The sequence below is a fragment of the Panthera pardus genome, unplaced genomic scaffold (genome assembly GCF_024362965.1).
Source record: "Panthera pardus isolate Hobbes unplaced genomic scaffold, ASM2436296v1 HiC_scaffold_2, whole genome shotgun sequence".
Classification (NCBI taxonomy): Eukaryota; Metazoa; Chordata; class Mammalia; order Carnivora; family Felidae; genus Panthera; species Panthera pardus.
The window spans coordinates 146,426,139-146,446,250 of record NW_026526765.1 but is presented as its reverse complement, the minus strand read 5'-3'; the positions used below and the strand labels follow the sequence as shown (position 1 = coordinate 146,446,250).

General features: G+C 36.6%; 1 protein-coding gene across 3 annotated transcripts in view; it reads left to right on the top strand.

Annotated features, from left to right (window-relative positions):
* The window catches only part of YTHDC2 (YTH N6-methyladenosine RNA binding protein C2), a 69,150-nt gene that overhangs the window by 25,517 nt on the left and 23,521 nt on the right, over nucleotides 1-20,112 (top strand). For all 3 annotated transcript variants that reach the window (XM_019469624.2, XM_019469626.2, XM_019469625.2), the window contains 12 exons: nucleotides 1,873-1,999; nucleotides 2,203-2,268; nucleotides 6,691-6,869; nucleotides 7,120-7,216; nucleotides 7,296-7,383; nucleotides 7,472-7,552; nucleotides 9,507-9,589; nucleotides 13,268-13,373; nucleotides 14,836-14,955; nucleotides 15,275-15,547; nucleotides 18,460-18,586; nucleotides 19,733-19,938. In XM_019469624.2, the coding sequence (XP_019325169.2) occupies nucleotides 1,873-1,999; nucleotides 2,203-2,268; nucleotides 6,691-6,869; nucleotides 7,120-7,216; nucleotides 7,296-7,383; nucleotides 7,472-7,552; nucleotides 9,507-9,589; nucleotides 13,268-13,373; nucleotides 14,836-14,955; nucleotides 15,275-15,547; nucleotides 18,460-18,586; nucleotides 19,733-19,938 (1,553 nt within the window). The remainder of the gene's footprint in view (nucleotides 1-1,872; nucleotides 2,000-2,202; nucleotides 2,269-6,690; nucleotides 6,870-7,119; nucleotides 7,217-7,295; nucleotides 7,384-7,471; nucleotides 7,553-9,506; nucleotides 9,590-13,267; nucleotides 13,374-14,835; nucleotides 14,956-15,274; nucleotides 15,548-18,459; nucleotides 18,587-19,732; nucleotides 19,939-20,112) is intronic.

The following is a 20,112-nucleotide window of genomic DNA, read 5'->3' as shown; positions in this document are numbered from 1 at the left end:
AAGATGCAGGCATTCTTTGTCATGCTTATTGTCCTAGTTACCTATTGTTGCATAACAAATCATTCCTAAACTTAGCAACCTGAAACATTTATTATCTCACACTGCTTCTGAGAATCAAGAATCTGAGAGTGGCAAAACTGAGTGGTTCTGGCTCCTAGTGACTCATAGAACAGTAGTGAAGCTGTTGTCAGGGGTTTGGTCATCTGAAGGTTTCACTGGAACTGGAGCATCTCGTTCCGAGGAGGCTCGCTGAGGTGGCTCTTGGCAAGAGGCCTCCAGTCATCTCTGCTTTTGGCATAAGGCTTCAGTTCGTTGCCATGTGGACCTCTTCATAGGGCTGGCTGTCTTATTCTTCCTAGGCTTCTTTCAGAGTGAGTGATCAAAAGAGAAGGAGAAAAAGCAAGCAGGAAGCTGTAGGTACCTTTTAGAGTGAGTTATGTAGTCTCGCTCTTACTCTAGGAGAATGGAATTAGGCTCTGCCTCTTGAAGAGAGGAGTACTAAGGAATTGTTGGATACTTATTAATACCCTGCTGCTGAAAATACATACTTATTCGTGCCTGCTGCTCAAAAATATACACATTTTGGTTCTGTTCTCCAGGGCTATCAAATGACTATTCAGTTGAAGCTGTAATTCTCTTACAGTGAGTATAGGTCATAATCTTTTCAGACCTTTTTAAAAATGCGTGTGCCTGGCCATCCCAGACTTACCAACTCTGAATCTAGAGTAAATCATGGCTATCTGTGCTTTTAGAAATAAGAAGCTTGAGGTAATTCTCTTCTGAGTCCTCCTCCCCATCTTAAGAACCATTGATTTGTATTAATAATGGTTACCATGTTGTAGAGTATTATTAAACAATGAGAATAAGTGGGTATCTAAAGTTTTCCATTTGTAATTATCTTAAATTTTACTGCAGAGGTTCCCCCCCCCCCCCCCGTGGTTCTTTATTTTTGAAATTACCAGTTTTATAATTTAAGCAAACTGGTGCTAAGCAATTTTAATATATTGCATTCCTTGAGACATATATTCTAGGAAAGAACTTAAACTCAATAGAACTTTGTTTTTCTCATGGAGGGATTTTATGGTTTGTAAACTTTCTGCCAATGCTTTATTTCCATTAAACATCTCAGTAAGTAACAGCCTGGAATGGTGGAATGAAAACAAAATGAAAGAACAACAAAAAATGGTCTTGAACTTTGCATTTGCACTTTTAAGCATTCATTACCAGTTGCTGATGAACATTAACTTTTTAATTCTTTGTATTTTGTCATCTGATGATTAAGACATATCCAGGCTTAGGAAAATTATTTAAGGGTTCTGCAAGTTACTAGTTTTCCTCTTCTGTTTTAATTATCATGGTGAGCTTAAGACAGCTTAACAACTATCTTTCCTTCTCTTGCCTTCCAAATGATTGTCCCTATTCCATCATTTATTTTTATTTATTTATTTGTTTGTTTGTTTATTTATTTATTTATTATTTTTTTAGAGAGAGTGTGAGTGGGGGAGAGGGACAGAGGGCGAGGGAGAGAGAATCCCAAGCAGGCTCTGCACTCAGCATGGAGCCTGACATGGGGCTCAATCCTGTGACCCTGGGATCATGACCTGAGCTGAAGTCAAAAGTTGGATGCTCAACTGACTGAGCCACCCAGGCCCCTCTCCTCCATCGTGTTTATATTAAAAGCATATGAATGACATCTCCTTGGATGATCTGAGTTAAGGTTATGTAATACTGTTACCATGTAGGGGGTTAAGGTGCAAAGTCCCAAGTGAATTCTTCTGACAGTCATTTATTTCTTTCATTTAACTTAAAAAAAATTAAAATGATTTAAAAAATTTGGAAATATAACCTATATTTATCTTTTCCTGTTTTTAGTTGATTATAGGCATAGCGAAACCAGTGCAACAGCTCTGATGGTTGCTGCTGGACGAGGTTTTTCAAGTCAAGTAGAGCAGTTAATTAGCATGGGAGCCAACGTGCACAGTAAAGCATCAAATGGCTGGTAATTGTAAACTGCATCCGTTCTTTGTGTGTCTTGGTCCAGCTACACATACTGTCTTTGATTTCTTACGTTTGTCTTTATGTTAAAAGCTGTTCTATAACAATTGCTGGAACATCTCTAATGGGTGAATGAATAATGTGACTAGTTTTATAATTTTGAAAACATCATTTTTCTAATAGTTCGATATCTTTGAATTTTGGCAGGATGGCTTTAGATTGGGCTAAACACTTTGGACAGACTGAAATTGTGGATCTTCTGGAATCTTACAGGTAAAACTTTATTCTGTGCTTAATTAACCCTAACTTCTTTTTTATTTAAAAAAAAAATTTTTTTTTAACATTTATTCATTTTGAGAGACAGAGAGAGGCAGAGCATGAGCAGGGGAGGGGGAGAGAGAGAGATACAGAATCCGAAGCAGGCTCCAGGCTCTGAGCTGTTTGTTAGCACAGAGCCTGATGTGGGACTTGAACTCACAAACCGCAAGACCAGGACCTGAGCTGAAGTTGGATGCTCAACTGACTGAGCCACCCAGGTGTCCCCTAACTTCTTTTTTAAAAGCTTAGCTGTGAAAATCAGTATGATGCTGTAGGCTATAGTCTCTTATTCAGAGATTTTCTTTTGTGTTTTTTTTTTTTTTTGCTGTTGGTTTTTGAATTCTAAGGAATTCTAAGGAAAAAAAATTTTTTTGTAGGGTGCTGGTAAGACCCACTATGCTGTAATAATTTATTTTATTTTGAAAAACAGAAGGATTTCCAGTTAAACATGGTAGCTAGAACACACGTAATTTATCTGCATTTTCACAAAACCTCGTTGAAATGGTACAGAAGGAAAGTTCAAGCTAATAAAGTGAAAGAGATTGGAAGAGGTCATAGCAACTGATCGAAGAAATTAGTAAATTTTTGGGTACTAGAAGGCTAGTGGATCGGTGCTGGTTGACGTGGCAGAGCTGAGAAAACTGAAACCTGAGTGCCCACAGAGGGAAGTGCCAGTGAGAAACAGATTCATTTTAGCTTCTTAGAGGCTCACTTAACTAATTCTTTTTTTTTTTAAATGATTTTTTTTTTTTTTTTTAATGTTTATTTTTGAGAGAGAGACAGAGCGTGAGTAGGGAGGGGCGGAGAGAGAGGGAGACACAGATCTGAAGCAGGCTCCAGGCTCTGAGCTGTTAGCACAGAGGTCGACGCGGAACTCAAACTCGTCAACCGTGAGATCATGACCTGAGCTGAAGTCGGACACTCAACCGACTGAGCCACCCAGGCGCCCCTCACTTAACTACTTCTGAATAACAGTGAAAGAAAAGGCCAAAAACAAAACAAAAACAAAAAACACAACAACAAAAAACCCCCCAAAATCCCAGAATTGATTGAAATTCTCTATGAGGAACATTTAGAATTCCAGATTCCCTTCTCCCGCCCACCAGGTGATACCACTTCCCCACCTTTGCAGGAAGTGGGAAGTATATTAAAAAATAAAGCCACGGACATGTTGGACTTGGAGGTACCAGGCACATTGGGAGAGTAGGAGTGAGGCATCAAACAGAAAAGTCTAAAGACTGAAAGTTGAGGTACCATCCACTCCCTTCCACTGCTGTCCTGTTGCCTTTTCCTGTTTGAAGCTTATGTTCTTTAGCAGAAAACTTGAGAATTCTTTCCTGGGAAAACAGACGAAGCCGAGGGAAAAGAATTAGAATTATAGAAGGTTGGGTATTCCTTCAGTGAAATGACCATCGCTCAGCAATTGTCACCTGTGCAGATGGAGTTTTTTTTTTTTTTTCATTGTCTTTAAAGATGAACAAAATGTTGGGGATTGATCACTGGGAATCTTTGAGGGGAAAAAGCACCCACAATCCAACAGACAACAATAGCAACCAAAAAACCCGGAACTTGGATGGGACTAAGCGTTAGTGACCAGAAGAAGACTTCAAAAACTAATAGAAAATATTCATGAAAGAGAAACAATGTGTTATAAAACAGGAACAGAACACATATCTTTGTTTAAATCTTACCTTCATGGGAGCTACCTAATTAATCCTATTACTGCAGTCTACCTCCTGTGCTACTGATCCTCCTTAACTGATTCTACTTTGATTTAAAAAAGAAGAATCAGACAATACTTTTCACAATCCTATGAAAGAAAGCCTTCATTTTGGTAATTAAAGGTTTTAGGTAAATTTAGGTCAGATTGTGTAGATTTTAATGTTTATTTATTTTTGAGACAGAGACTGAGACAGCGCATGAACTGGGGAGGGTCAAAGAGAGAGGGAGACACAGAATCTGAAACAGGCTCCAGGCTCTGAGCTGTCAGCACAGAGCCTGACGCGGGGCTCGAACTCACGGACTGCGAGATCACAACCTGAGCCGAAGTCGGACACTTAACCAACTGAGCCACCCAGGCGCCCCCAGATTGTGTAGATTTTAGATTAGATATCTTAAGAAAAGAGAAAGATGTTTTATTAAAGGAAAAGGTACCTGAAGAAAACATGTTTAGTAATACGTGGATAGCATCTATCGGTCTTCAACCTATAAGAATCAAAAGTGAAAAAAATGGAATTTGAAGTTAAAATATATCAAAATATCTTTTATTGAAGAACATATAAATGTTTTATATGAGTTGGGTTTTTGTATTTAATTCTATAGATATAGTCTCAGGTATTAGATGAAGTATGTTTGAAGTATGAAATTAGTCTTTTTAATTTCAATTAAATGCTAATGATGTTTAGAGTGACAGAGTTCTTAGCAATGGTAGGATTTGTTGTCATTTCAGTTAATAGCACCCAGAACTTGCAGTCCTTTTAGTGCTAATACTTTGAATGCTCCACTTTGAATGCTTCTTAGGGTGCTAGGAAGTATCTCAGTAGACACTATACATTACCAAGTACAGGAGTTATCTGGATAATATTCTAATTATCCTGGCTACCTGGGCTTTCTTTTTAGTCCACAGATCATGACATTATCAATCACCAATTTTAAACATTTAAAATGCAATTCATTAATAAAATGTGTGTTGGATTATTGATAATTGATATGTAAAGTTAGTGGGTTTTTTTTGAGAGTGCTAGTGGAGAGGGGCAAAGGGAAAGAGAGAGAGCATCTCAAGCAGGTTCCACACCCAGTATGTAGCCCGACATGGGGCTCCATCCCACGACCATGACGTCATGACCCGAACTGAAATCAAGAATTGGGTGTTCAACTGACTGAGCCAACCAGGCTCCCTTGAAGTTAGAGCTTTAAACAAAGAACATACTCCTCTCCTCATTTACCTGTTAAGAAGTAAAAAACCAAAAAACTTGGAGTATTTGAAAAAGGATCTTAAATTTAAAATACTACAATTTTAAGTTTAATATTTTCCCTATTGAGATCAGGCTTCATTTTCTGCTAAGCTCTTTAAGAGAAATGGGCTGAACTGAACTTCCTAGAAATCTTATTGATAGTTATTAGTGATGGCAATAGTTTATATTTTTATATAGAGGATGAAGAAGCAAGCAATTATTTAATTTATGCTGATTCTGGGCTTTTGGAAAGTAGCGAAATCAATCTGCTTTTAGAATAGAATTACCAAGTTAGCAGTCAGGTTAAGCTGGTACCTGTAGAATTGTGGTTTGTTTGTTTTTTTAACATAGACTTTTCTTCAGAGTATTGTTTATAAGAGTGAACAACCTGTTGAAATACAAATGATGATTGAAAATTTGTGTCTTTTAAGTTTTATTATGGTAAAGTTTACATACCACATGAGTTAGTTCACCCATGTTACACAGTCATTACCACAATCAATTTTGAAAACGTTTTCATTACCCGTCTCCCCCCAAAAAACGCAACTCTTCCAGCTCTCGACACCTAGTGTACTTTCTGTTTCTGTAGGTTTGTCTATTCTGTACACTTAATCTAAGTGGAATGGTATCATACTTGGTCTTTTTGTGATTGGCTTCTTTCATTAGCATAATGTGTTCCACGGTTCATCCATGTTGTAGCAGGTGTTCTTTTTCTGACTAATAACTTACTCTGTGGATACATCACGATTTGTTTAACCATTCATCAATTGATGAACATTTGGGTTTCCACTTTTTGACTCTTACCAATAATTCTGGTATGAACATTTGTGTACACATATTTATATGGACATGTATTTTCATTTCCCTTGTTTATATACCTAGCAGTGGAAGTGGAATTGCTGGGATGTGTGGTCACACTGTGTTTAACATTTTGAGGAACCTCCATATTCTTTTTCACAGTGGCTTCACCATTTTATGCTCTCACCAGCAATGTATGATGGTTACAGTTTCTCCACACCCTCTCTCCACACTTACTTTCTTGTCTTTTTTTTATTGTAGTCCTTCTAGTGAGTGTGAAGTGGTATTCATTGTGGTTTTGATTTTCATTTCTCTGATGACTAATGATGTTGAACATCTTTTCAGTGTGTTTATTGGCCATTTGTATATTGTCTTTGGAGAAATGTCTTCAGATTGTGTTTTCAAAAATCACTTACTGACAAATTTTACTTTGGATAATGTACTGTAAACCAAAACATGAATTGTAGCTGGGACATTAAGTATCTCTTACCCTCTTTAGGGTGTATTTAAAATTTGAAGAAGGATATCATGGGAATTGTTGGCCTTAAAGGATTACTATTTTTGATGAAAATTGAGTTTGTGGTTTTTTTTTTTGTTGTTGTTGTTTTTGTCTTTTTTTTCCTAGTGCTTCACTGGAATTTGGAAATCTAGATGAAAGTTCTCTGGTACACACAAATGGGAGTGACCTCAGTGCAGAAGACAGAGAGCTCCTTAAAGCTTATCATCACAGTTTTGATGATGAAAAAGTAGACTTGGATTTGATCATGCATCTTCTATACAATATCTGCCATGGTTGCGATGCTGGTAAATAACTACTGTCCAAAATAACTGGAACAACAGTGTATACTTCGATTTCAAAATTAATATGTTGTGTGTACAGATTTTTGTGTAATTCCATTGGCAGTATTGCATAAATAATCTCTTAAACATCATAAGTATCACAGTTTATTAGTACATAAAAACACGTGATAGAGTTCATTATAGATGGTTCTGTTGATTGGTTCTGGTTTTTAAAACCAGAGGTTTACTGTTAAAAACGTTATTCTTCTCCAAGGAGCAATATTAATTTTCCTGCCTGGATATGATGAAATTGTTGGACTGCGGGATCGCATCCTGTTTGATGACAAGCGGTTTGCTGATAACACACACAGGTAAAAGCTAAGGCTTTATATTTGCTGCTTTAAGTAACAGATAGGTACCATAGTGTATTTTCCCTTTCATTGTCAACAGATATCAAGTCTTTATGCTTCATTCAAATATGCAAACATCTGATCAAAAGAAGGTATTGAAAAACCCGCCTGCTGGTGTTCGAAAAATTGTAAGCTTTATAAAATCTTCTTTTCTCCATTTTATTAGTTATTGGTCCTGTTTTCGTATTAACTGTAACATAACATTCCATTTTGCAGATCCTTTCCACCAATATTGCTGAAACCAGCATCACAGTCAATGATGTTGTCTTTGTTATTGATTCTGGTAAGGTGAAAGAGGTAGGTTGGAGGAATTGTATTTTATTTAAATGAAGAAGATTAAGTTACATTCCAATAAATGCTTTTATAAGCAGAATTCACTTTAGTGGGAAAATCTCTGGTTCTGCCTGAATTTACCATAGTAGTCGTTGATTTCTCTGAAGTGAATATTTTACTTTAAACAGTTCAGAATATAAGATCCAGTTAGCGTAACAAATTATATTAAAAAAATGAGCTTCTGCTGATTAAATACTAGGAAGAAAGTAAAGGGCTGGTTAGCTACACTGAAAATTTTGTCACAGTGTGGGAATTTGATTACATATTTTGTATGCTTTCCTTCTACATGTGGGCATGGACCATGTCCCTCCTGTTCAATGTTTAATCTCCGGTGCTCCACATGTAGCAGATACTCAAAAGATATTTAGTTTGAGAGAACCATACTCAGAGGAAGCAGACAAAACTAAAGTTCAGCAAATGATAGCGGACACATGGGTCCATTACCTGCTTTTATAAAAATAAATTCCATCGGAACACTGCCATGTTCACTCTTCTGCCTATTGACTATGGCTGCTTTCACACTGCAGATGGCAGATTTGAATTAGTTGCAACAGAGACTCTCTACAAAGGCTAAAATATTTACTGCCAACCCAGTGGAAATAAAAGACAGCATTTATTTTCTTTAGCATTAGAATACTCAGCAGTTCTCAATGCCCTTAACTTTGGTAGGTCCTTTTACTGAAAGAGTTGAAAGTGAGAGGTGGTTGATTTTCAAGGAAAGATACTATCTATGTTGGGGAAAGCAAATGATCTCTGTTCTAGTGGATATAAATGATCATGTTTTAATGTGAAAAAAATTTATTAATTGCTTTATAATGTTTTCAAAGTAATTTTAAGGAATATCTTATAGAACACAAGATTTTATTATAAAATTTGGACATTTCATTATAGTTGGATACTATAAAGAAGGGATAATACATTTTGTTTTTTTATAAGAGGATAATGATGAATATTATCTTTAAAAGTCTGAATGGTGAGTCCATAAAAATTCAGATTTTATTGCCCTGAAATTAGCTAAAGCTGAACAAGTGAATTTCGAATAATTTAGAAATTAATTCCTATAGGTATCATTTATCAAGTAAACCATAGTTAAGAATATGATGATAGTGTCAGAAGTTAGTTTACATACAAAATTGACAAATGTGACATTTTATTAAAAACTATTGGTACTATTTTTTCTAAAGATCCTATAATTAAACTATTATGAGAATGCATTTGTAATTGCTCTATATAGTTATCCTATGAAAGCGAAAGTGTAAGTCACTGAATGATTAAGTATATATTCTAGTTAGGAATCCACTCTTTTAAAGTATTTCTCTATAGTGAATTTTTACGTTAGAATCATTGAGGATGTATGGAGGGAATAATGGTTCTTTTTAAAATTCTTTTTTTTGTTTGTTTGTTTTTTAGTGTTTATTTTTGAGAGACAGAGCACAAGCAGGGAAGGGGCAGGGAGAGAGGGAGACACAGAATCCAAAATAGGCTCCAGGCTCTGAGCTGTCAGCACAGAGCCTGACACGGGGCTGGAACCCATGAACTGTGAGATCATGACCTGAGCCAAAGTCGGGTCGCTTAACTGACTGAGCCACCCAGGCACCCCTATTTATTTCTGAGAGCGAGAGACACGGAGAGCGAGCATGCGCTCAGCAGGGGAGGGGCAGAAAGAGAGAGGGAGACACAGAATCTGAAGCAGGGTCCAGGCTTTGAGCTGCCAGCCACAGACCCCGAGGCGGGGCTCGAACTCACAGACTGCGAGATCATGACCTGAGCTAAAGTTGGATGCTTAACTGACTGAGCCACCCAGGCGAAGAGGCTTTAAATTAAACTTGGCATGTTAAAATATATTCATAATGTTTCTTGCTGTTTCTTCTTAAACACCTTTTATAAAAGTTTTAACATGAAGAAAACTTAATTACAGAAATCCTTCGATGCACTGAATTTTGTTACAATGTTAAAAATGGTGTGGATTTCCAAAGCTAGTGCCATACAACGAAAAGGCAGGTAATGTACATTCATTCACTCAATTGCCTGTAAAATGGAAACATTTTGGTATGTATTACATATTTAATATATATTCTTTCTATAAAATGTTAAGATTTTCATGTTAATCTTCATTTTTATATTTTTGTAAAGCAATCCATTTTAAAATATACTTTTTTTCAAAGGTTGAATTCAGCTTATTTTAAATTTTTTTGCCTAGTATAATCTATACTCAGAAGATGTAAGAAACATAGACAAAATTAAATGGAAAATCTCTTCAATATTTGCTACATAGGACAGAGGACTAATTTCTGTATTTTGCAAAAAAACCCCTTCCAAATCAATTCACGAAGACCAATACATGAACCTCACATATATCACCTCATATATGCCAAAAGAAATGTAAATTAATGAGGTAATATTTTTTGCTTATCACCGGATTGACATTGATGAAAATGTTTAACAGTACATACAACAGAGTTGGCAAAAGTATAGGCCAGTAAGCTTTCATGGTTTGCTGATGGGAGTGTAAATTGGTGTGACTTCTTCAGAGGACAGTTTGAAACTGTTGATCCAAATCTGCCCTTTGCCACTGTATTCACCTTCTCATAATTTGTCCTGAGTATGCTTGTGCACTGTGTGCAGGGATGTGTTTAAGAATGTTTTCTGCAGCATTGTTTGTAATAGTGAAAAAACCTGAGAACATTGTAGTGTCCATTAGTAGTGAGGTATTGTAGTTAGATAAATTATGCTGTAGTCACACAATGGTATACTAGGTAAGTGTTAAAAGGAAAGATGTAGATGTATGTATTTTTATAGTGGAATGGGTTTTCAGAATATATTATTAATTGAAAAAAGTAAGGTGTAGAACGTGCATCCAATAGTATTTGCTTGTGCTAAATATGTATATGTGTGTATATATATATATATATATGTATGTGTATATATAGTTTAATGTTTATATTTGTGAGAGAGATGGAGTGTGAGCGGGGGAGGAGCAAAGAGAAAGGGAGACACAGAATCCGAAGCAGGCTCCAGACTCTGAGCTGTCAGCACAAAGCCTGACACGGGGCTCGAACCCACAAACCGTGAGATCATGATCTGAGCCGAAGTCTGATGCTCAACTGACTGAGCAACCCAGGCGCCCCAGTATATATTTAGGCACAAATGCATTGTCAAGTATGAGAGAAACATTAAAAAAACAATTGTTGATCTGAGAAGGTGGGTTTGTGGGGCTCTTGAAGGAGATTTAATTTTCATTTTATTGCTTTGTAGTTTGGTTACTTATGCTTGCGTTACTTTTTCTTTTTAAAAAAAGATTAAAAAAGTATTGTATTTTTCGATAATCATTTGACTGATTTTTTTCTTTCATTTTAACTGATAGAACAACATCAGATACTGACTTTAAAGATGTACCTCAGGGGCGCCTGGGTGGCTCAGTCGGTTAAGCCGCCGACTTCAGCTCAGGTCATGATCTCGCAGTCCGTGAGGGCTGTGAGTTCAAGCCCCGCGTCGGGCTCTGTGCCGACAGCTCGGAGCCTGGAGCCTGTTTCAGATTCTGTGTCTCCATCTCTCTGACCCTCCCCTGTTCATGCTCTGTCTCTCTGTGTCTCAAAAATAAATAAATGTTAAAAAAAAAAAAAAAAGATGTACCTCATATGCTGAAGATGGTGGATGCATTATTTCTGTGCTTTATACTTTCATAGGATGTTCTTGAGGGCTTGTTGCTATTACTGTATCACTTGTTTTCTTATGACAAGGTGTGGCTTGATATACTGAGCTAGGTTTATAGGCTGTTAATAGTATATTATTAGGGATGAAAATCAGAAATTGTAAAAATTTTTCTTGTCATCTCTTTCAACAGGTATTTTTTTTTTTTTTTACAGCCTTCACTGTGCAAGTGTTAGGGATACAATGATCAATAAACTAGAGTCTGATGAGTAGAATTTGAGGTGGGGGGAATGGTGTAGTTCTTCTTGGAATCCAGTAAAGTAAGCAATGATAATACTATGTGATTTGTGCTACACCTGGATTATGCTTCTAGAGGAGTTAAGGTAGAATCTGAGATAAATATGAATAAAGAGGTGTTGTGGCTCTCTGTCTCTCAAAAATAAATGTTAAAAAAAAAAAGATGTTGTGGGAAGGCTTTTCTAGCAGAGGCAAGGCTTATGCAAAGGCCTAAAGAAAAGCGTGAGCAAGAAAGTTGTTTGGGTGGAGTTTAGTTTAGAGGAGAATGGTGAAAAGAGCAGAAAGAGGTAAGTTGCGGACAGGTCCTTAAGGACCCTTTTGTGTTTTCTCTCTTTCTTCTTAATAAACCAGAGGATGGTTCAATGATCATATTCTTTTAGCTCTTTGAAGAATGAGTTGGTACAGACAAAACCGATGGTAGGAGGACCCAGTAGGAGGCTCTTTCATTAATATTTGCGTTTAAAATAAGGTAGATATGACAGTAGTGTGGATTGTGATAGTGGAGAAATAAAGTAGATAATTCATTCAGGAGATACTAAGGGGTAAGGAATACTGTGGAGTCAAGGATGTCATACAGGTGTCTGTCTTAGAAATTTTGTGGATGGTGGTGCCGTCGTCATGGAAAGTGGGAATAGTGGTTCTGTTGGGGAGAAGAGTGAACTTTTGGTTGTGTTGAGTTTGACTGGAAAACCTAAGTGGGGCTAAAAGATTTCATAAGGGTAAATGTAGGGTTAGGATGAAGAGATCTCAGTGGATGGAAATTGAAGTCAGGAGGATAATTACGATCCCCTTGGGAGAGAGGGTAGAGCAGGAGAGCAGAGGGCTGAGGTCCAGCCTCACAGGAACATCAACATTTAAGGACTGGCAAAAGACAGAGGTATCTCAGAAGAGGCAGGAGAGGAGGGAAAGCAGATGGGTTGATAGCGAGGAAAGTACTGATGAAGGAAGCAGTGGTCCAGAGTCTAATTTTTTGTAACTTTGTAACTACAACAGTGTGTTACTTATGTTTGGGGGTCTGGATTGTGAGCTTTGCCAAGGTAGGGATATTTCTGTATCTCTCTCATTTAGCATACTCAGCCTTGCCATTAGCGGACATGATGACCGTGGGTGAAATGAAAAGAGACTGCTTTTCTTTGAGATATTTTTCTGCTGCTTCCCAGAAAATGATACAAGTCTATGGTGACGGGGAGGGTGGTGGGGATGCCGCTCCCTGGGAGCTGTTTAATGCCTGCTTTGTGCAATTCTAAACAGCGGCATATGCACTGAGCTCTGAGCACAGTGCTTGTGTCAGTTCAGTAAAGCTGATGAAATTTATTTTCTTTTCAAATTTTTATTTAAATTCTAGTTAGTTAACATACAGTGCAATATTGGTTTCAGCAGTAGGATTCAGTGATTCATCATTTACATATACAAAGCTGGTGAAATTTAAATTACCATGTATTTTTTCTTTATTTTTAGTCTCATGTATCTTACCTAAAAAAATTTTTTTTAATCATTTCCTTAGAAGGCTTATCAGGTAGGTGTCATTCATGAATTTTTATAAATGAATCCCAGATGGGTAAAGTGCCTTCTGGAAAGATTCAGAGGGGAGGAGTATCACAGTAGGGATTTGCACTCAGATGTCCTGACCCTGGTCAATTGCTCTGTCTCCTTAGCACACTGCTTGTATAGTTTCCTTGATATAGTCTTCATTTCTTGTTTGAATCTCAATTTTTTTTTTTCACTTTTAAGGGCAGGGAGATGTAGACCTGGAATTTGTTTCCGGCTGTTCAGCAGACTCCGATTCCAGAATATGTTGGAATTTCAGACTCCAGAACTTTTGAGAATGCCATTACAGGTAGGAATTTACGAAACTCTAAATTAGAGGCTATTTTTGTGGGTGACAGAGGAGAAAGGACCATTTTAACTTATACTAGTTGGACTTTTAAATAATCAACTCATAAAACAAACTTATAAAATGTATATTATGTAGGGTGGTTATGTACCTAACATTTTTTTCCTATACTAGAAAATCCATAAACCTCTAAAATTTTAAAGAGTTACTTGAATGCATTTAAATTATGGTACAGTTTATAAATATGCTTTTTTTTATATGCGACATTTTAGAAGTCTAACGACCACATTGTGTTCACCTTTCACATTCTCACTGAGGATTAGAAAACAAATTATTTAAGGTCCAAAAGATAATGCCACAATCTCAGTTTAAGATGCTGAGATTATGATGGTAGTTTAGAAGGGAGTGTGCTGAGATTTCCTGGCCTTTATTGTTTTGCTTTAGGTCTTCTCACTTCACAGAACAGCCAGACATTGTAGTTTCTAGGGAAAACTACCGGAAGCACATTAATTTGATTATCTGGTGTGCTGAGATGGATGTTGGTTTCTAAACATTTCCAGAGATACTGGATCATGTTTTTGGTATTCATGTACCTGGATGACTTCCCACTTTTCCATGCCTTATGGTCTTAGGATAAAATACAAAACTCTTAACAGGAGCCTAAATTATCTGCCCTTCCTGTGTCTCTAGTTTTAATTTTGACATCTTGTCTTTCCTTCTCTCTCTGCTCATACCAGTAGTTCGAATTTCTCAAGCACACCTTGTTTCTGTATTAGGGGCTTCCTCTGTGTGCTCCCCTCTCCCTAGAATCCTCCCTCTTGTTTCTTTGATAATTACCTCCTACTCAGTCGTTACATCCAAGTTTGAGTGCTGGTTCCCCAGAGATGTTGTCTTTGACTTCCCATGGCCTCCTCCTGCCCTTTCCTGAACTTGATTAAATATTTTCCTTTACCTCTTTAGTTCTCTGTATCCTTCACAGCATTTATAAAAGTTGTAACTAAGTAGCTAATTGTGTCATTATTCTGTTTTTCCCACAATGAAAAATCCACCAGGGCAGACACTTGTCTATCTTCTTTTTCTCCCAACTTGCTGCATAGTCCCTAGCACCTGGCAAACACTTTGTTGAACGGATAAAAGATTCTAGAATGTAATGTAAAGGAAAAAAAGAGACTTTTGGACAATAACTCTTACTGTTATGTATAAGAACTGTGTGAGGAGACATCGCCAGTGTGGGCAGTGGTAATCTCGATAGGAGGTAATGGAGGGTGTTTATTATATTAAAGTTCTAGCACCTAGGGCAAGGTTAGAGCCTGTCTTTCATAGAAAGACATGGTTCCCTCTACTGTTCATTTTAAGCAGAGGCTCTACTAGTCGGTTTGGGGACTGTGTTTCCCATGATTTCTTTAAAAAACAAAATCACCATAAATTTCAGCATTTCAACATTATTTGCTGTTCTTATTTGCAGGAACTTTGTTTACATACTAAGCTATTAGCCCCAGTTAATTGTCCTATTGCCGATTTCCTAATGAAAGCTCCTGAACCTCCACCTGCTTTAATTGTAAGAAATGCTGTACACATGCTTAAGGTTCGTGTCTTCATAGTTTTCACTTTACTGATTTTACTTGAAATTTAAAGTGGGAATATATCTTGTCTGATTTTTGTACTTAAAAAGATTATCTGAAAGAAGCATGTACTTTGAATAATACTCTCATGGTAATTACAGTAAAACAGTTGATGTAGATCTTTTTTTATATAAAATATTTGAAGCAAACAATGTTTCCTATAAGATGTGGCAAAAGAAAATTTACATTTTTATTTCTTTATGATTTTTAAGTATGTGGTTTGATTAAACATCATGAAACATTTTGGTCCTGCCAGATTCTGTTTTGTGTGCTTTTATTTAGACAATAGATGCAATGGACGCGTGGGAAGATCTCACTGAGCTTGGGTATCATTTGGCTGACCTGCCCGTAGAACCACATCTTGGAAAAATGGTCCTGTGTGCTGTCGTGTTAAAGTGTCTGGACCCCATCCTTACAATTGCCTGCACCCTGGCCTATCGAGACCCTTTTGTACTGCCAACCCAGGCCTCTCAAAAGCGCGCAGCTATGCTCTGTAGGAAACGCTTCACTGCAGGAACTTTCAGTGACCACATGGCACTTCTCAGAGCATTCCAGGTACTGGTCGTTGTTGTCATTTCATTTCTGAACACGTTGCTGGTTGAACACACTTCTGGGGCAAGTGTAACAAATTAAAAAAGAGCTAGGACGCCATTAATTTGGTTTCCTTATAAAGTCACATTTTATAAATAGCTCAGAAACATACATTCCTGCTGTCCTTGTGTTAAAATTATCACTGTTTTTCTCTACCTTTTTTTCTTTTATTTTCTCAGTTTTCTCCCTGTAGGAATATGTGTATGTATATATTTATTTACTTATATGTATTTTTAAATATCCAAGTTCCTTTTAATCATATCTTGGACAGGGAATGCTCTCAAATTTTAGTTGAGAAGCAATGTATATTATGGGGTGCCTGGTTGACTTAGTCGATTGAGTGTCTGACTCTTGATTTTGGCTCAGGTCATGATCTCATGATTCGTGCGTTTGAGCCTACGTTGGGCTCCACACTGTGTGGAGCCTGCTTGGGATTCTCTCTCTGCCTCTCCCCCTCTCTCACAATAAATAAGTAAACTTAAAAAAAAAAAAGAGATAATGTATATTATTCAAAGTATGTAGAACAAACCGAGGAAGAAACTTATCTTGAATTTAGTATCTCTGTGTTGATTTTTTTTTTTTAGAGTATGTCTTTTTCTTGTGTTCTCAAGACACGATGCTAAGAACTTAATTTTATAAAATAAAATCTAAATATCATTTAAAACTTTTTAAGATAACAGTAGTGAGAAATTGATGAACGTGATAAATAAGAAAGAAAAGATAAGGAAAATAGGATTCTGAGGAAAGGAAATGATATGTAATTTAGAATTTCAGATATGTGGAGAAGAATATGTTATTTCTTGAAAAGGCGTCCTTAAATTCTCTTGAATGTGGGCTATGACTATACATTTTTTAAAAATTTCATTTTGTTGGGACGCCTGGGTGGCTCATTTGGTTAAGTGCCAACTTCGGCTCAGGGTTGATCTCACTGTTCGTGAATTTGAGCCCTGCATCGGGCTCTGTGCTGACAGCTCAAAGCCTGGAGACTGCTTCAGATCCTGTGTCTCCCTATCTGTCTGCCCCTCCCCTGCCTGTGCCCTGTCTCTCTCTCTCTGTCAAAAATAAAATAAACATTAAAAAAAATTTCATTTTGTTTATGCAGAAGTGACTCTTTTCCAGGCATAGACGATTTTTTCACTATATACGGTTTAAAGAAAACACTGGCAAGCTATTTTGTGAGCATTATTGAACAATGGATAATGCAATGCTATTGAGTCTATTAGATACCACGTCTTACAGTAGATTAGTTGAGTAGATAATAATTAGAGGCAGATTTGGAGTAGAATTCCTATGTATTCTTTGCTTTTCCCCCAGCTCCTTCAAGAGCAGAAAGGATAAATTACTGCTTTGGTCTTTCAGTTGTATTCCAAAGCAAGAAAAGTCATTTTCAAAGAGAAGTTTTCCTATACTGCATATAGATGGTTTCTAGAAATCCCACTTCCCATTCAAAGATAGATTAAGAGGTTGATATAGAGCTTATTTTTGGAGGACTGGAGTGGCAGAATCCTTAAATATAAGTGGTGTTTATAATGGCTTAGTTAAAAACCTCCCACACTTCAGTGGAAGAAAATTAGCAAACACATATGAAAAGTTAAACATGTTTACACAGCTGGTCATTTAAGTTAAGGGATACGTAATTCTCATTGGGATTTTATAAACTTAGTGACTTTCGTAGCATTTGAGTATAAATTAATGATAAATTTCATTTGATCATAAAGTCTTAGATTTTATTTTTTTATATTTAATTTTAAAATTTTATTTTTTAATTTTTTAATGTCTATTTATTATTGAGAGACTGAGAGACATAGAGCATGAGCAGGGGAGGGGTAGGGAGAGGGGGAGGCATAGAATCTGAGGCAGGCTCCAGGCTCTGAGCTGTCAGCACAGAGCCCGATGTGGGGCTCAAACTCACAAACTGCGAGATGATGACCTGAGCTGAAGTCGGTCGCTCAACTGACTGAGCCACCCAGGCGCCCCCTAATTTTAAAATTTTAATAAAAAAAATGGAGACGTCATTGACATATTAGTTTTAGGTGTAAAACACATTGATACTGTAATTGTATGCATTGCAAAATGATCTCCACAGTAAGTCTAGTTAACATCTATCATTGCATATAGTTACAAATTTTTTTCTGTTTGTGATGATAACTTTTAAGATATACTCTCTGGTATGTTAACTAGATTTATTGTGGTGTGGTGATAATTTCACATTAATATATGGATATTGGATCACTATTTTGTATACCTGAAATGAGTATAATGTTAAATGTCAGTGATACCTCAGTAAAAAAAAGTGGACAAAAAAAAAATCTCTCTTATCAACTTTCAGATATACAATATAGTGTTATTAACTATAGTTACCATGCTTTACTACAGTTACCTTCCCAGGACTTAATTTATTTTGTAACTGGAAGTTTGTATCTTTTGACTCCTTTCATCCATTTCACTTCCTCTCCTCCCTTACCTCTGGCAACTACCAATCTGTTCTCTGTATCTTTGAGCTTTGTTTGTTTATTTATAAATGTTTATTTAATTTTGAGAGAGAGAGAGAGAGAGCACAAGGCAGGGAGAGGCAGAGAGAGAGGGAGACACAGAATCTGAAGCAGGCTTCAGGTGTCAAGCTATCAGCACAGAGCCTGATGTGGAGCTCGAACCCACGAACTGTGAAATCACAACCTGAACTGAAGACGGACGCATAACTGACCTGAGTCACCCAGGTGCCCTGAGTTTTGTTTTTTTTAATGAAGTCTTAGATTTTATCAAATAATTAGAAGGAGAATTGACCTTGAGTGGTTAAGGTAGTGGTTTTCAGTTACTTTGCTGCCTAACTAAGGAGTTTGGTAAATGTGTCTTGTTCTATAATTATGTTTTTGTAGGCATGGCAGAAAGCACGAAGTGATGGGTGGGAGCGAGCCTTTTGCGAAAAGAATTTTCTTTCGCAAGCTACCATGGAAATAATCATTGGTATGAGAACTCAGTTGCTTGGTCAGCTTAGAGCATCAGGTAATGTTTTCCCCAGAGAACCTATTTAGACCACTGAGAGTACCCTACCTATACCTCGTAGTATTTGTAGTGTTAACTGATGCCATTTTACATTATTTTTATGATGTTTTCACATTGTTGTAGATCTTGTATTTATGAACTGTGTTGTAGACTCCTATGTGATCTCAGAGTTTGTTGATTTAAAAATGATATTGTGGAGGCCTGTAGCTGAGAAATCTATGAACACCTTTTGATACTGTAGGCAGTGAGCAATTTGTAGTCTATTTGTTGGCAAAGATCATTGTAGATAATGTAGCTCTGTTTTATCACTATTAATAAATGATTATTTAGCTCTGTGAAATAGAAGTTAAAAAATGTAAGTAGGTTGATCTGAATGCTGGTCTTCATGTTTGTGGAACATAAAACAACTAGTAATCACTTGAAGGTACTTAATTTTTTTTTTTTTTAAAGAGAATGCCAGTATTGCTATGTCAATTTAGAATTGTATCTTTAAATTTCCTTTTGAGTAGCATGGTACATTGAAAAAATAGCCAAAGACTACCAGAGCCTGGATTCATAGATTAGCTAAAGTGTAAAATAATATAAGGAGCAAGCCAAAGGATTTCGAGTTGTTGTAAATATCGGGAAATGTGAAGGGCTTTGGAAATTCAAGCAAGAATATATTTACTTCACTCCAGAATTTGTCTGTCATAACCACAGTGTTATTAATACCAGTTAGAAGAGTGGTTTAGATTTTCAGCTGTGACTTTAGTACATTTCTTTTTTTAAATTTTAGTACATTTCTCACAGCAACTTAAGAAGAACTTTATAAAAAGCAAGAGTGTGTATTTTTTTAAATTTTCAGCTGTGACTTTAGTGCATTTCTTTTTTTAAATTTTAGTACATTTCTGATCGCAGCTTATGAAGAACTTTATAGCAAGAGTGTGTATTTTTTTTAAGAGTCCCACATCCCCAGTGAACAAACCTAAACTTTATTAGAACACTGAATCTGTATCTTAAACTTACCAGAGGAGATTTTATTAATTGCTGTGGAATTTGAATATCCTTAAACTTACATGGGCTATACAATTTTTGTAAAAAATGCATACGTTTAAAAGTATATTTTGCACAATAGAAAAAGTTGGTGTGGTTTTTTCCTCCTTCTAGGTTTTGTTAGAGCACGAGGCGGTGGTGACATTCGAGATGTTAACACAAATTCCGAGAACTGGGCTGTCGTTAAAGCTGCATTGGTGGCAGGCATGTATCCTAATGTAGTCCATGTGGACAGAGAGAATGTAGTACTGACAGGGCCAAAGGAGAAAAAAGTTCGGTTTCATCCCACTTCAGTTCTCAGTCAGCCTCAGTATAAAAAGGTAAAACATTTTTAATGCTGTCTTAGGCCTTGAAGTCAAACTGATCTAATTTACATAGTTGAAGATCAACCAGAAATGCTCCAAATACCAGCCTGCTTTAAGAAATTAGTTACCTATGTCTAATTCAACATTGGAACAAATTTTTGATGGAATCTTAGAGTTGGAAGAGGTAGT